Below are 13,618 nucleotides of genomic sequence, written 5' to 3' on the forward strand. Positions count from 1 at the left end.
TTACACCTGTATCTTCTTTGTTGATGCTGCATTAAAGGCAAATTTAATCTGCTGAAGTATGGTGCTGCCTCTGTTATATTTAAATAATGTTATTAATCATAAATTAAATGATTCACTACCTCAGCGAGTCTTAATGGTTGTCTACAAGGTACAAAATACTTGACAGAAGAAACAGCTTTATCAACTTAAATTTTATGAAAAATGTATACTAATATTAGATTGGTATCTGCCACATGTATTTTCCTAATTTGATCCAAGAAAGCAGTGCTAAAACCAGACCTTTTAAAGAATTTTAGCACATACTTTCAGCACACCATAAACACCTTCTGACACTAATGTTCTAGCAGGTAACCCACAACTTGGACTGTAGCATAAACAACCATTTATAACTATTTTAACTATTACATCTTGATTTGCAATAAAAGATGGCAAAAATAACTACAAAAAAGGGATTGTTTTAAAATAACATTGCTATGATAGCACTGTAACAATGCTCATCTAATTAACAGTAAGAAAAACGATCAAGGTAAATCAAATGACAACACATTTTTGGGTCAGGGACTTGAAATACTCTGAAGTATTTAATGGTGAGTAGCAACACCAGTAAAAAATGATGCAACACCAAATATTTAGCTTAGCTTTACTGCTTTAATGATTTCTGTGCAAGAACTTAAACAAATATGTTGGAAATAGTAATTTGTCTAAAAACAGTCACTCATGAAAGAGCAGAACAATTTAGACACAAATAAATCAGATATTGTATAGCCAAGGACAAAACATACTGTTCTTGTCTGAATAAATGTAAGTTTTGCCACCAAAATAATTGGGTATGAATTGGATCCAGTATCTGTAGATTGTTTTAAATACATTATAAACATTCTGACAGGTTTCTGTGGTCATGTTTTATAGCTTATAAAACAGATTCAAACTGGCTAGTTTATGCTGGTTTGGAAGTGAACAGGGTTTACAATATTTTGTGATAACCACATCTTTGTTAATATGGTTTACCTTGGATTCCTGACATATATTCTCAACCTTAATTCTGTTTAGGAATAGTTCCTTCTAATTTGTAATTAGCAGAAGTTTCGTAAACTAAACCATAGAAGACTATCACCTTGTGATGTTCCCAACACTATTATGGTATAAGAAACCTTAAATCCCATAGTTCTCAAACAGCAAGAAAGGCAATGTACTTTCTTACATCTGTGGAGCTACAGTGCTTCTGGAAAGAACATTATGAAAATAAAACAAAGATCGTGACCATCTCTGGTAAGTACAGCCTGCTGGTCCACAATTTCGAGCAATTTTGAAACCTCTCTAGAACTCTCCAAAGAGTCTTTATTCTACATAAAAATAAACTTCTAGTTAAGAACAATGAAAAAATATCCCTTAACTGTCAATCCCTTAAAAAAAAATGCCCCCAAAATGTAAAAAAATGTTCCCCCAAAATCAAAAGCTGAGCACAAAATTTCAGCTTGATTGAGATACTCAGTAGAATGGATTGGCCATAAAACCAGAGAGACTCAAAATAAAAGCTAGGAGGGTAAGAGCATTAATTTAGACACCTTAAAGTCTAAATTCAGGTTGATCTGAAACTTTATTTGATACATGAGGAGTCACCTAGGACTAATGGAAGAGATTTGGAGTCAGTGAAACAAGTAGACTCTAAAATGCACAGTCCAAGCACGGATGGGAGTATTCTCATTTCTGAAATTCATACAGTCTCATTGCTTCCCCTCCTCTCACATAATAAAATTATGTATATTTGCGCACACACACACACACAGAGCTCAAATCATGAACAACTGTCTGCCCAGCGATCTGTCATGTCTTCTTACAACCAAAGAGTTACTCCCACAGCTTCTTTGGGTAAGCAGCACTGAAACTCGGCTGGAACCTTTTGCTAAACATCCCTTTTTTGTCCACCCCTAACCAAAAGTAACCTTTTCTAGGGTGACTGTAGCTTCAAGAATTTCTAGAGAACAACTTTATGTTATTTAAGTGGCTCAAGGTACCTTCCAGCCACTCAATTGAACCATACCCAGCATTATAAATATAAATCTATTTTACAACCAAAAGAATGGAAAGGTCTTTTGGGTTTCTTTGTTGGGTGTTTGTTTTTTTTTTTTTTTTAAACTTCAGCTTTTAGCAGAAATTCCCCATTTTTAAAAATATAACTCTAAGTAGAGCTGATGATTCATAAAGCACAACTCTCCCCCAAATATCTGATTGTATCAGCATTTACTGGGAGGGTACATGTGAATGCATAGTTAGAGAGAAGAAAAAGCTGCTTCTACGCTATGGTGTTTTACACTGTTAACCACTGAACGGGCAAGGAAAGATGGTGACATTCATGTTACTTGACACTGTCTCCAGTTTCTCACCTGTAAAATGGGGTTAGCAATGAAGACAGCTATATAATAATAACAACTATTATTATCATTAGTGAAATGTTACTACGCACAAAGCTGCAGTGACAAACATTTAACAGAATAACAGAAACAAACATATACTTTCTTGTCAGAAAGACTTTCAAAACAAAGGTAACACAGAATTTGCTAATCAAGCAAGGTTGTCCTGCAACTACATGTCTTTTAAGAGCCCATAACGCAGTGACACTCAACGTCCTAAAAATAACAAAAAAAGAGACAGGTTAAGGTACATACCAATGAAGTCTTAATTCTTTGACCGTAAGCTAAACTGGTTATACCATGCATATTCATGCTCTGTCCTTGCAGATGTGGTCCAATATGCTGCATTATTCATGTAACTTGGTAGTTGTTGGGACCATCAGGGATACTTAATATCAAGTCAGGCAGGTGTACTTGCATGGTTTAGTACTGGTTTTATGTTATGAGTTTTCCACATGAGTAACTTTTCTGAGATCCTCACACAAACGGAAACAGGATGCCACGACGCCAATTGTTTCTACATGAACTATTGACACAAATCTGGCAAATCTGAATGTAGCTTATGAGTGTTTTAACTGCAAGCCTGAAACTTAAAAGATTTCGGTAGCAAAGCTGTAAAAGAACCAAATGATAATATTCCAAATGAGCATTCAAAAGAGCTATAATTCACATAACTTCAAATTGAAGTGTCAATCTAGTGTAATTTCTGGGAAATTTTTAAAGAACATTTCTGAAAGCCACAAAAAACTCCAATCATATTCCAGTTTTATTGTTGCTGGAAACCAGAATGAAAGTGAAATACCACAGATTCAACTTCCTCTGAAATGCAACAGCATGTTCACAATGAAAACACAAACCCATTATGCTTTTTTGAATGCTGCTGTGTCAAAACAGAAATAAGTCCTGCAAGAAAAACCTGTAGTAGGTAACTGATGCTTGAACAGCAGCATTCAAGATGGAACATAGCTTCTGTCAGAAGAAAAAAAAGTAGCAAAAAGAACGAGACTTTAGAGTACTGAGTAAGCGTGCAGATGCTCAATCACAATATGCATAAGAGACAATGGATGACAGGATCCTTCCTATTATCAGCAATACCACAGTGGTTGCAGAAGCTCACTATCACCAAAACTGTTACTATTTGAATACTAAAAGTGAAGAGGGCAAAAATACTGGTAAAAAAAGGATTAATCTCAGAGAATTTGATTATGCAGAAAAAGAAAGTGCTGCAAATCAAGAACAGCTTGCATTCATCAGAAATAATCTCTTATAACTAGGAGGTTATAACAGTGACTGATCTCAGAGTAAGATTAGCTCTACCTATTAGGCTGCTTGGAAGCTAGTAAATTAGAGATTCAACCAAGACGCATATCCAGTGTAAGCAGGAGGTTGAGTTTGGAGGAACACTAGATATTCATCATGACAAAAGGAAAGCTCATCATATATCCAGACAACCTGTTGATGGATAAACTTGCCACAGATAATCTAGAACTAAAGATGAAATCAGAAGCAGTGAAATCAAAAGCAGCAGATGTCTCAGCAGCTTGAGTAGAGCATCCTTGAAGACGAGAGATGATAACAAAAGAACAAGGTGTGAATGAACTGTGGCTGCTCCACCCTCAGAATCAAGGCTCAATAAATGTATCTGCTTCCATCACATGCTTTCCTCCTACAGTATTTAGGAGCAAAAAGAAGCTTAGCTACCCCAGAGCAAAGCAGCTAATAAATTCCTTTGGCCAAGATTCAGTTTATGCAGTTAATGCGACAGAAGTCATTCAAAGCATATTTTGCCACTATATACTGTAAAGTCATTGGCAGACAAAAATGCAACTTACTTGAATATTAAATAGATCAGGACTTGTATGTTTTAGTGAACACAAACAAAGAGAATGACAAAGCCCTTTAGTTTCAGAAGCTAGGATCAAGTTCAGAACAAAATGGGCTTTGATGTCAACACATATATGTCATCATTTATACACTACTCTAGCTTGGGATGATATCAATAGACTTGAGCAGCAAAGAAACACTGCAAATGAGCAGCAAAGAAACACTGCATCACATAAGTGAAACTCCTGGTAAGCCTCTCTTCAAAGGATTATAGCCCCCAAAAAGCTGCAATTCAATGCTGCAAAGCAGAGAACGTTATCACAGAAGGGCCTTTGCCAGACTACAATATTTGGAGAAAAGACCAGACCTGCTGCCTAAAAGATGCAAGAAGAGAATACCACAGCTTCAATGTATGAAGAAAAAGGAAAAGGTCTGGTCAGATCCTTGTTCACTTACATACCAAAATAATCCCAAGCTGGACTGGGTTCAATTTTCTGGTCCACAATGATGTATCAGTGAGCCAAGGCAGTATAGGATACCTGCTCACTTTCAACTCCCCTGCAACAAAAATGTCTGCTGTCAGTTCATTTAAAAATATGTTAATTGTTGCGCAAAGCAGAGAGTTGAGCATTAGAAGAGTACTGGCATAGTTATTAAGCCTTATTCCCTCAGCACAAGGTGGATCACTAAACAAACAAGGCAACTTTATGTAGAGTAACAATTTAAAAAGCAATTCCTGCTGGAACATCTCCAGCTAGGTTATCTGTATTACTAATGGCAGGATTCTGGTCCAAAGACAGCCTCATCACCACTACACAGAGCTCATAGAACATGTCTGGTCATTAGCAATAAAGATGAGTTTTACAACACATACAGACAGCCTGATATATAATAAAAGATACCATCTGAGAGATGCAAGAGAAGATCCAAAAGCGTTCAAGATTGTAACTGTGAGTCATTGTTTCCGATGATGAAGTGATTCTGAAGAGCCCCATAAACAAGTCATACCTCATTGAATTATAGGTCAAAGAATGGGAAGAAACATTCATAGATCATTGAGAAACTACACAGCAAAAGTTATGAATATTGTCTGCAAGTTCCTCTTCTTCCAAAGCAAACCACAGAGTACCATGAAGAACCATCCCGCAAAAAGATGAACATTTTTGTGTGTACTCTGTACTGCAAATAATGAATTTAAAAATCTGATACACAGGTATATTCATGCTCTTAGGTTTAGCAATGATATATTCTTGTCCAAAATATCAGAGTATTAGTATATGGAGCAGGACAAGATTTACTGAAATTAATGAAGTCTATGAGCATGACAGTTTCAAAAAACACCATCACAGATTATATCACCTCACGTAGTAAGATTATAACTAATCTTACGCCAACATCAGAGCTCTCAAAAATAATGGCTATCTGCATCTGTCCTAATCTAACAGCTTGCAGAAACAAACCTGTACATATTCTTGACTCTACTTCAAATCTTTTCGGTGCTCACCCATCTGTTTCTGAGAAATAGATACTTGGTATATCCAACATTCTTAAATATTTTCATATGAAATGTCTGTAATAAATTCAAGACAGCGAGATCCTTGTGCAGTACTGACAGCAGCCTGCCCCAACTGTACCTCTTTCCCCACCGTTCAACACATCTATAACCTTTCCTTACATATAGTTCAGCAAGCATTAATTCCCAACACCTAATGCCAGCTCCAAGTAGAAAAGCTAAGGTTGTATCATAGCTTAACAGTTTATTTTTCCATTGTTTGAGTTTCACTGAAATCTAAACTGTTAAAGGACACAAGCTACCCTGGATTAATGAAGGGAATATAGCTCACCCTCCTAGATGACTCTTTCCAGTGTTTTGTCCAATTTCAATATTTTGTGCTCCAAAATCAGAAATTTCATTTTTCAAATGGCTTTTTGGAATGCTTTCCCAAATTAACTTCCTTCCCCTGTTCATTCCTGCCAGAATATCTTCAATTCTTTTTAAATAATGTCTATTAGTCATCCCATCAGACCACCAGTTTTATTCAACTGCATCACATGCTAAACAGTTACTAGCAGACTTTTGAAGTTTATAGCATATATCTTGCTCTACTATTACTCATAGCCAAAGGTAAGTATTTCCATGTTTGGATCAGATGACAGATTATTCTAGTATCCCCTCTTACCGGCCACTTTATGGAAACCAAGAAAGAAAATACTTAATAGTTATGAAATAACCTATTGGAGATACTTCCAACAGTCAGTGAAGGCTGATTTATGCTTAGAGGCCTAAGAACTTCTCACTCTATTGGACGAGTTCTCATCATGCATGAGAATATGTAAACCCTTTTAGAAACCTGCTATAGGCTAGATGGACTCAATAACACCGTGTTGTTAAATCAGGGTTAAACTATTTTCTTCTGTCTTTTAAAGTATCTTTCTTCGTAGTCTAATTGACATTTTTGTTCCTGTGTTCTGAAACGGTTTAGAGAACACTCAAATGTTTGATTCAACTGACACACCTCTGAACCTTCAATTAAGGCATAAGTAGGCTCACAAGCTACATTGTAAAGCCTCAGGTACTGTTCCAGGATAATCAGGGATGGCTTGGCACGCCTGATTCTTCTAAGGTTAAAGAAAAACCCAAGCAAACCCTGCAACACAATCCCACAATACTGCAGGTTCTTTTTCAAATCCTTAAAAAAACTGAAAGCCAAAATCCTCATATTAATTTTTCTTTGAAAGTCAGAATTAAAAAGTTAATACAAAACAGCATACCTTTGTCATATAAATAACATCATTTTGAAAATAATTTGTAAATATTTATAAAAGATTAACACTGAATTTGTCCTACTTCAATAAAGGTAACTTTTTTTAAAATTCGTATTAATATTACATAAAGAACATAAAAAACATTTAATAAAGCTAGTATTAAAAGCAAGTTGAAGTAACAGTCTTACTACGTCTAGACTTAGAAGTCAGGATTTGAGAAGTTCTAATACTGCAAGAATTATTTATGTCTCTGGCCAAACTGAACAAAAACCTGGTTTTGATTTTGGCTGCCGTAGGTAATAATTTTATCTCCCCATTCTTGTAATTGTGGACATGGTAAGAGCAAAAAGCACTAGTAAAGTAAGGGTCTATGTTCATCCATACATTTCAGATTCTATGAAATTAAAAGAAAACCCAAGTTCAAAGTGCAAATTTTGGCCATCTGTCACTAAACTAATAGAAATAAACATTGAGCAGTAAAACAAAACTTACTCAGATACTTGTTCAGCAGTTGGGATATCTACAGAGACTGAAAATAAAAATAAAGGATTTAATTAAAAATATTTAAAAATGTGGAAATACAGAAGTACTTGCTTTCAAATCCAAGTACACAGAAATAATGATAATGCAACTGAAAAAAGGACTGCAATAACACAGAGACATCCATATGTAAGTATTTATATATATATACTACATAAAAAAGACACTATATGTACTCACCTTTCTCTATAATAACTTGACAAGTATGAGTGTGGCTTTCACTCAGATGTGTGGCCATGCTATCTAAGCCAGAAACATCAGTCAGGAAATCACAATTAAGACATACTACAGTCACACCTCTAGAGAAGAGATAGTAAAAAGGAAGTATAAATACAACATGGTTGTGAAAACAGTTTTCTTAACTTACAGCAACTGGACAGACTATAAAAAAAATAAATAAAGTTTCCTGCAACTGTAGATGAGATGACTCACAAAAACATATTCTTACTTTTTATACTGCAACTAGCACCTGGAAATCCCAGTTAATGACCAGGGCATCTCTATGCTAGGTATAGTACAAAGAACACTGCTTTAGACAGAAATTTATCTGTAAAGCATGAGTTTCTCAGTTTTGGTTGTTCATTTTTTTGTTTTCCTCCCCGCTCCCCATTTTGCACATTATGAATAATTAGAAAATAAAGAAATAGAAATATTTTTAAAAACTGCTCAGGATTAAGAAAGAAGTTAATAAATGTGGACAAATAACAAATATTTGTCACTGAACAGAACACTGCTAGTGGAAGAGTTGATGTTTTTATTCCCCTGCTCTTTCTAAATTGTGGAAGCCTAGAAATTCAAGAGGCTCTGATCTCATTTAACTAATCAGTTCACTATCAGAAAGTAAAAATATATAACGATCTGTAACTGAAAAAAGCTGAATTACCGTAGCTCTTCTGAATGCTTCTTATAGATCCAAAATCTTTTACTTGGACGAGCACTGTGAAAACTAAATATAAGAAAACATTAGCATTTAGACTGGTTTTCTTGAGTACATTACTCCACATATCCCCTACACCATACATGTCACCGCAATTTGCTTATGACAAAGCATGAAAATAGAAGGCTCAATTACTGACCTGCATTATTCTAAAACATTAAATTGCTGAAAGCTTACAGGCTTGTGAATCTCAGCTCTAGTTTAAAACACTGGCTCTCTTGTAAATAACGAGTTTGGGAGGGGCAAGGCTTAACTTTGTCAGCACAGTCCTGCGAGAACATAGTTACATTGCTTCCATCAGCAGTTTAGCTCTTGAAGCACCATGGCTGTAGCTGTACAGTGCTCCATAGAAGTGAAGCTTTGCTGAACTCACGCTTCCTAAAGAGATGGCTTTAAATAAGATAAATCACATTTTCAGACAACCTGTAAGTTCTCTCACATTCAGGTTTAAGTATGTGCCAACACTGTACTCCCATATGAAACAAAAAGCGAGCAGCTGAGTACAGGGGCTGCTACTGCAGAAACACCCTCCCTCTAACAGGTTCCTCCTCACCATCCCTTGTTCCTTACACTCACCAAAAAAAGTGATGATAGGTGCTGCAAGGGGTCGAAGTAGGGGGAGCATTAGTGCATCAAGGAGACAAAGGACAAAAGACTGGCCATTTTACTGCAGGGTTGAATTTGACAACACCCAGAACATGGGCAACAGCAGGAATTTACCTTAGATTCCCCTCTCCCCTTCTGGAGTAAACCTTCTCTTGGGCAATCAGAATTAAGCACGTTAATTTTTATTTTTTTTTAAAGCATGCAACTGATAGGTTAGATGCATAAAAGCATGTAAACTATTTCAGCCTAGGACTTACATGAGCATTGAAATTAATATGAATAAGTCAACATATAAAATATATACAAAAACTTTTAAAGACTTGGGTCATAAATTCAAGGATTCTAGCATTCAAAAATGCCAAGGCATTTTATACATACATGTATTTAAAAAGAAAACTGCATTCTGTATTTTTCCGCAATACATTTGGCTTGTTCAGGGCACAAGATTAACATGTAGGTTTTCAAAATTTTGTTTCACCATCACTGCTACGTGATCTGTGTAATTACTGCATAGTATAACTCTATTGCTCTGAAAACTAACATATTTGTTTTCTTAACAGGCTTTTTTACAGCTGTCATCGCTAATACCCTACATTGCCTCACAATTGGAGGCAAACCTCCTGCAAAATGAGATGTTATTTTTACGGATGACCAGAAGAAGTATAAGAAAAAACATCCACTTGATTATGCTATTTGAGACATCCTTTACGTGGTATTCTGGGCACAGATTTCATTAGCAATAGCTGTGACTGTATGCTTTCAGCACTTGTAAAATCAGATGAGGTATTCAATTTGAAACCCAGAGAATACGCAACAATTAGTCATTATTTGTTAAGTCTGGCTGAAATGATTATGGAAGATCCCATAGAAACTCTGAAGCAAAGACAGAACACTGCCTGAACCACCGGATTTTTAAGGCAAAACAAGAACATGGGGTTTAGGCCCTCATTACAAAGTAAAAATCCAACCTTACGCATTTCCCTGCCAGTCCTATAACCCAGTTCAAAATTCAGCTAATAGAAACACTTAACACACCTTATATGAATTTAGGAAGTATTTGATAACCCAATAAAAATTTTGAAGAGTTCTTACCTCATCATGTGATTCACATAGGCTTTGCTACAGCTAGTGTTGTATCTGCATAAGCTACAGTGGACATAAGCAGGAAAATGGCTTGCAAAATCTTTTATTTCCGAGTAACACTCAATGCATTTGTGAGCTCCCAAACGATACCTAACAGTAATACAAAAAAGTTAATAGTTAATATCAACACTTTAAGACGAGATAAATATTTCAAACTTTTTGCTTTAAGTCAGTAGCAAGTTTGCCCACATTAGGGAAAAAATGAGGAACTTAAAAATGTATCAGTTAAATACTTATTATAGGTTACATTAGCACACATGAAGAAAACTTTCTTTTTTTCTGAATTATACTGTCATTATGACCTTAATAAAAAAGTGAAAGTTAATGTAAGCATCTGTTATTGGCCACTCCTGGAAACAAGATACTGAGGTAGATGAGAACCTCCAACTTCAGCTGCTGCTGTTGTCTCTATGTACTTGAGAAGGATTTGAAAGAAATGCTTCATCCACCACAATGCACAGAAAAAGCCTTTGGTTTTCCTGTCACCCCTGATATTCCCCACAAGCTCTGAAATATCTACAAAGCAAGAATGTAATCCTGCTTTTCCCCAATTTTGCTGGCTGTTTTTGGATTTCTCAGAGAGCTACACACTGTGTCAGCACCTTGTTGGAAGGGAGACACCTACAATCTTTGACAAAGAAAATTGTTAACTCATCTTAGCCAATGAAATTATATTCTAGTCCATAAAACACCCATTAAATTATTAATATAAGGATAACAAAACCCAGTAAATTGTAAATATAAGGACAGCATTCTCCCAACAGCTTGCTTTTACTTTCTTGATTTTTTTTTTGGTAGCTCCCCAGATTAAGGTATCTCCTAGGACAGACAAGACTTAACCTTTTAAATAACGGTTTCAAATAAAACCCTTAAAAAAATTGAAGGAGGAAAATACTTTTTTCCCCCATAAGAAAACTTGCAAAGAACACCCAGGCAGACGTATGCTCCTCCACAGGTCACTTTTAAACATAAATCTGCCTGAGTCAGTATTTCAAGAGTCTGTGGCTCTGTGCAGAGAAAAATTCTAAATTTAGATCAGAAAAGTTTCTAGAACATCTGTTCTTCCATCATAAAGTAGTCTACCACCAACAAAATTGGTGAATGAAGATTCAGAATTATAATCACAGTACCAGTATGTGGAAAGTTTATGTGCCTGCTTTTTCTGCAAAACTCAAGTGTCAAATTTTCTGTATTGCAGTATTAGAAGTTATCGAAAGATAATTAAATGATCAGTTATTTATATTCGAAGTATACTTAAAGATATTTTTAATGCTAATATTTTACCTTAGATTACGCAATGCTGTATTTGTAACTTCTTTTTTTTTTTTGCTGTTGGTCCATGCATTTTGCTTCTTCGATGTAGTTGGTTTTGATTTTGCTTTTGACTTATTTGTATTAGATTTGTTATGATTTTTAGTGGTTGTATTTTTAGCTTTAGGTGATAACTGAAATGTGGATGTGCTTGTACTAACAGAAGATGTAGCTGATGATCCTGATTGAAGAGATCCAACAGACGCTCGAATAGTCACCTACAAGTACGAAATGAAAAATTTTTCTATTTAGATTTAAGCTTTCTAAGTTCCCATTTCTATTTGTCTCAAAGTTTAAGCCACTTTAGGACAAAAATCATAGCATAAGAAACACTCCTCAGTAAAGACTGCTTTGAAAAATATGAAATACTGTTGACTAGAATAAACCTAACCTCAATAGTCTATTGGATGCTTAAAAAGCTCTTGTTTTGGTGGAAATAGTTAGCCATGACAAAACATGCTGCTCTCTTTTCAGACCTGCAACTGGCTACATCCTGCTTTCTTAAAAAAAAAAAGTAGCTGTGGAAAAGAAACAGAAAGGTCAGACCAATTAGCCCTACTAAGAAGAATACCAAACAATCCCATCAGTGCCTGAATTTAACAAAAGCCTTGCGTCTGGTTGCCTCGTGATTAGCCAATCTACTTCCTTCAGATATTTTTGCTCCTCATCCTAGACCCCCAAGGACTAATTCTGGTTTCTGACCTCTCATCTGGCATTATTGCACTCCCTTGTCTTGCCCTTAAATTTGGTTCTCCAGTTTTCACTCGCAGCATGACTCCTAATTACACTTCTTGCCCAAACTCATAGTTTAGAAGCATCTCATCTTCTAAACCTGGTTCCAAGTTCTTCAGTCTCATCATCTACATCCTGTCAAGATCTACTAACACCAAAATCTTAACATAATCTAAGCTTTTATTAGATCATGAAGGCCCTGAAATCCTTAGAAAATTGAGGTATTGTCACAGAATAGAGAATCAGTGCTTTACATTCTGCCAAGTAACACGGTCAACATCAACTTCATTTTCCCTTCCCGATTCTACAGCAAATGAACTGTGAAGAGCTGATCAAAATGTTAATTTTCTTCTTCCTTTCAACTGAAAGGACACAGATCTTCACACTTCATTAAAAAACTGTAGAAAAAAGTCCTGAAAGATACAGGAATATCCTAGTCTAAGTGGCTCCTTCTCCAGAAATGGAAGACTGATTTAAAGATAGCCTAAGTGTTCTGAGGGGACCCAAGTTTACTTCATAAAACACTTAGCAGAAAATTGCGGGGGTTTTTTTCTCCTTCAAATGCTGGAGCTAAAGAAGACCTGGTAAACTCAGTTTTAAGCATATATTGTCTATGGAGAAGTAGGTCTTGCACTCTGTATGATTTTTTGCCACCACCTTCCACAGGTTGAAAATCATTCACAAGAAATGATGCAGACCCCTCAGACCAACATCCAGACTATCTCCTTTTCTCTAGCACAAGAAAGGATAAATGGGAGGGGGCAAATTAACCAACAGCTCAAGAAAGCAGCAGCACTGACTGGACTACTGGCATACACATATATGGAAGAATGGGACAGAGAGCAACACCACAGATCACAAGGAAGAAACCATAAACTGTGCCTGGCCATTCTTGCAACAGAAGTATTTTTTAGAGTTTTAGTTTTAGAGGTGGCAAAAAAAATTTTTTTTTGCTTGGGAAAAGAAACAAGAAAAGCACTTCTTTCTATTCCACCCCTTTCTTTACCAATACATTTTTTTTCCTTTGTCGCCTCTGATTTTCCTGTATGAACACTTACCTTTGTTCCAGGAGGCAATCCTTCTAACTGTTTGGGTTTCCTAAATGTTCGGTGATGCTGAGTTTTGTGATCCATTTTTTCTTTGCATGTCAAAAATTGCAGTCTGCACTTAGTGCAACGGTATATTCCTTTTTTCTTTTAAAAATGGAAGACAATCTATAGTAAGCATGAATGTGATGATAAACAAAACTCCAACCCTAGCTTGTCTCAAGCAATGGTCATCCAGTTTCTAAAACATCAACTGGACAAACTCCTAATATTGTACAAAGCCAAGATACTGTGTAGGAATT

The 13,618-nt window shown here is 35.8% G+C and overlaps 1 protein-coding gene across 4 annotated transcripts in view; it reads right to left on the bottom strand.

Moving 5' to 3' along the window:
- The window catches only part of ZNF280D (zinc finger protein 280D), a 68,982-nt gene that overhangs the window by 26,369 nt on the left and 28,995 nt on the right, over window positions 1-13,618 (bottom strand). For 2 of the 4 annotated variants that reach the window (XM_076348255.1, XM_076348254.1), the window contains exons 12-18: window positions 13,329-13,463; window positions 11,512-11,756; window positions 10,177-10,317; window positions 8,425-8,487; window positions 7,722-7,840; window positions 7,494-7,530; window positions 4,696-4,793 (exon numbers count right to left, since the gene is read on the bottom strand). In XM_076348255.1, the coding sequence (XP_076204370.1) occupies window positions 4,748-4,793; window positions 7,494-7,530; window positions 7,722-7,840; window positions 8,425-8,487; window positions 10,177-10,317; window positions 11,512-11,756; window positions 13,329-13,463 (786 nt within the window). In that variant the 3' untranslated portion in view covers window positions 4,696-4,747. The remainder of the gene's footprint in view (window positions 1-4,695; window positions 4,794-7,493; window positions 7,531-7,721; window positions 7,841-8,424; window positions 8,488-10,176; window positions 10,318-11,511; window positions 11,757-13,328; window positions 13,464-13,618) is intronic. The other 2 variants (XM_076348253.1, XM_076348252.1) reach the window with 1 other exon arrangement.

This window comes from Aptenodytes patagonicus, chromosome 10 (assembly GCF_965638725.1).
Source record: "Aptenodytes patagonicus chromosome 10, bAptPat1.pri.cur, whole genome shotgun sequence".
NCBI classification, from domain to species: Eukaryota; Metazoa; Chordata; class Aves; order Sphenisciformes; family Spheniscidae; genus Aptenodytes; species Aptenodytes patagonicus.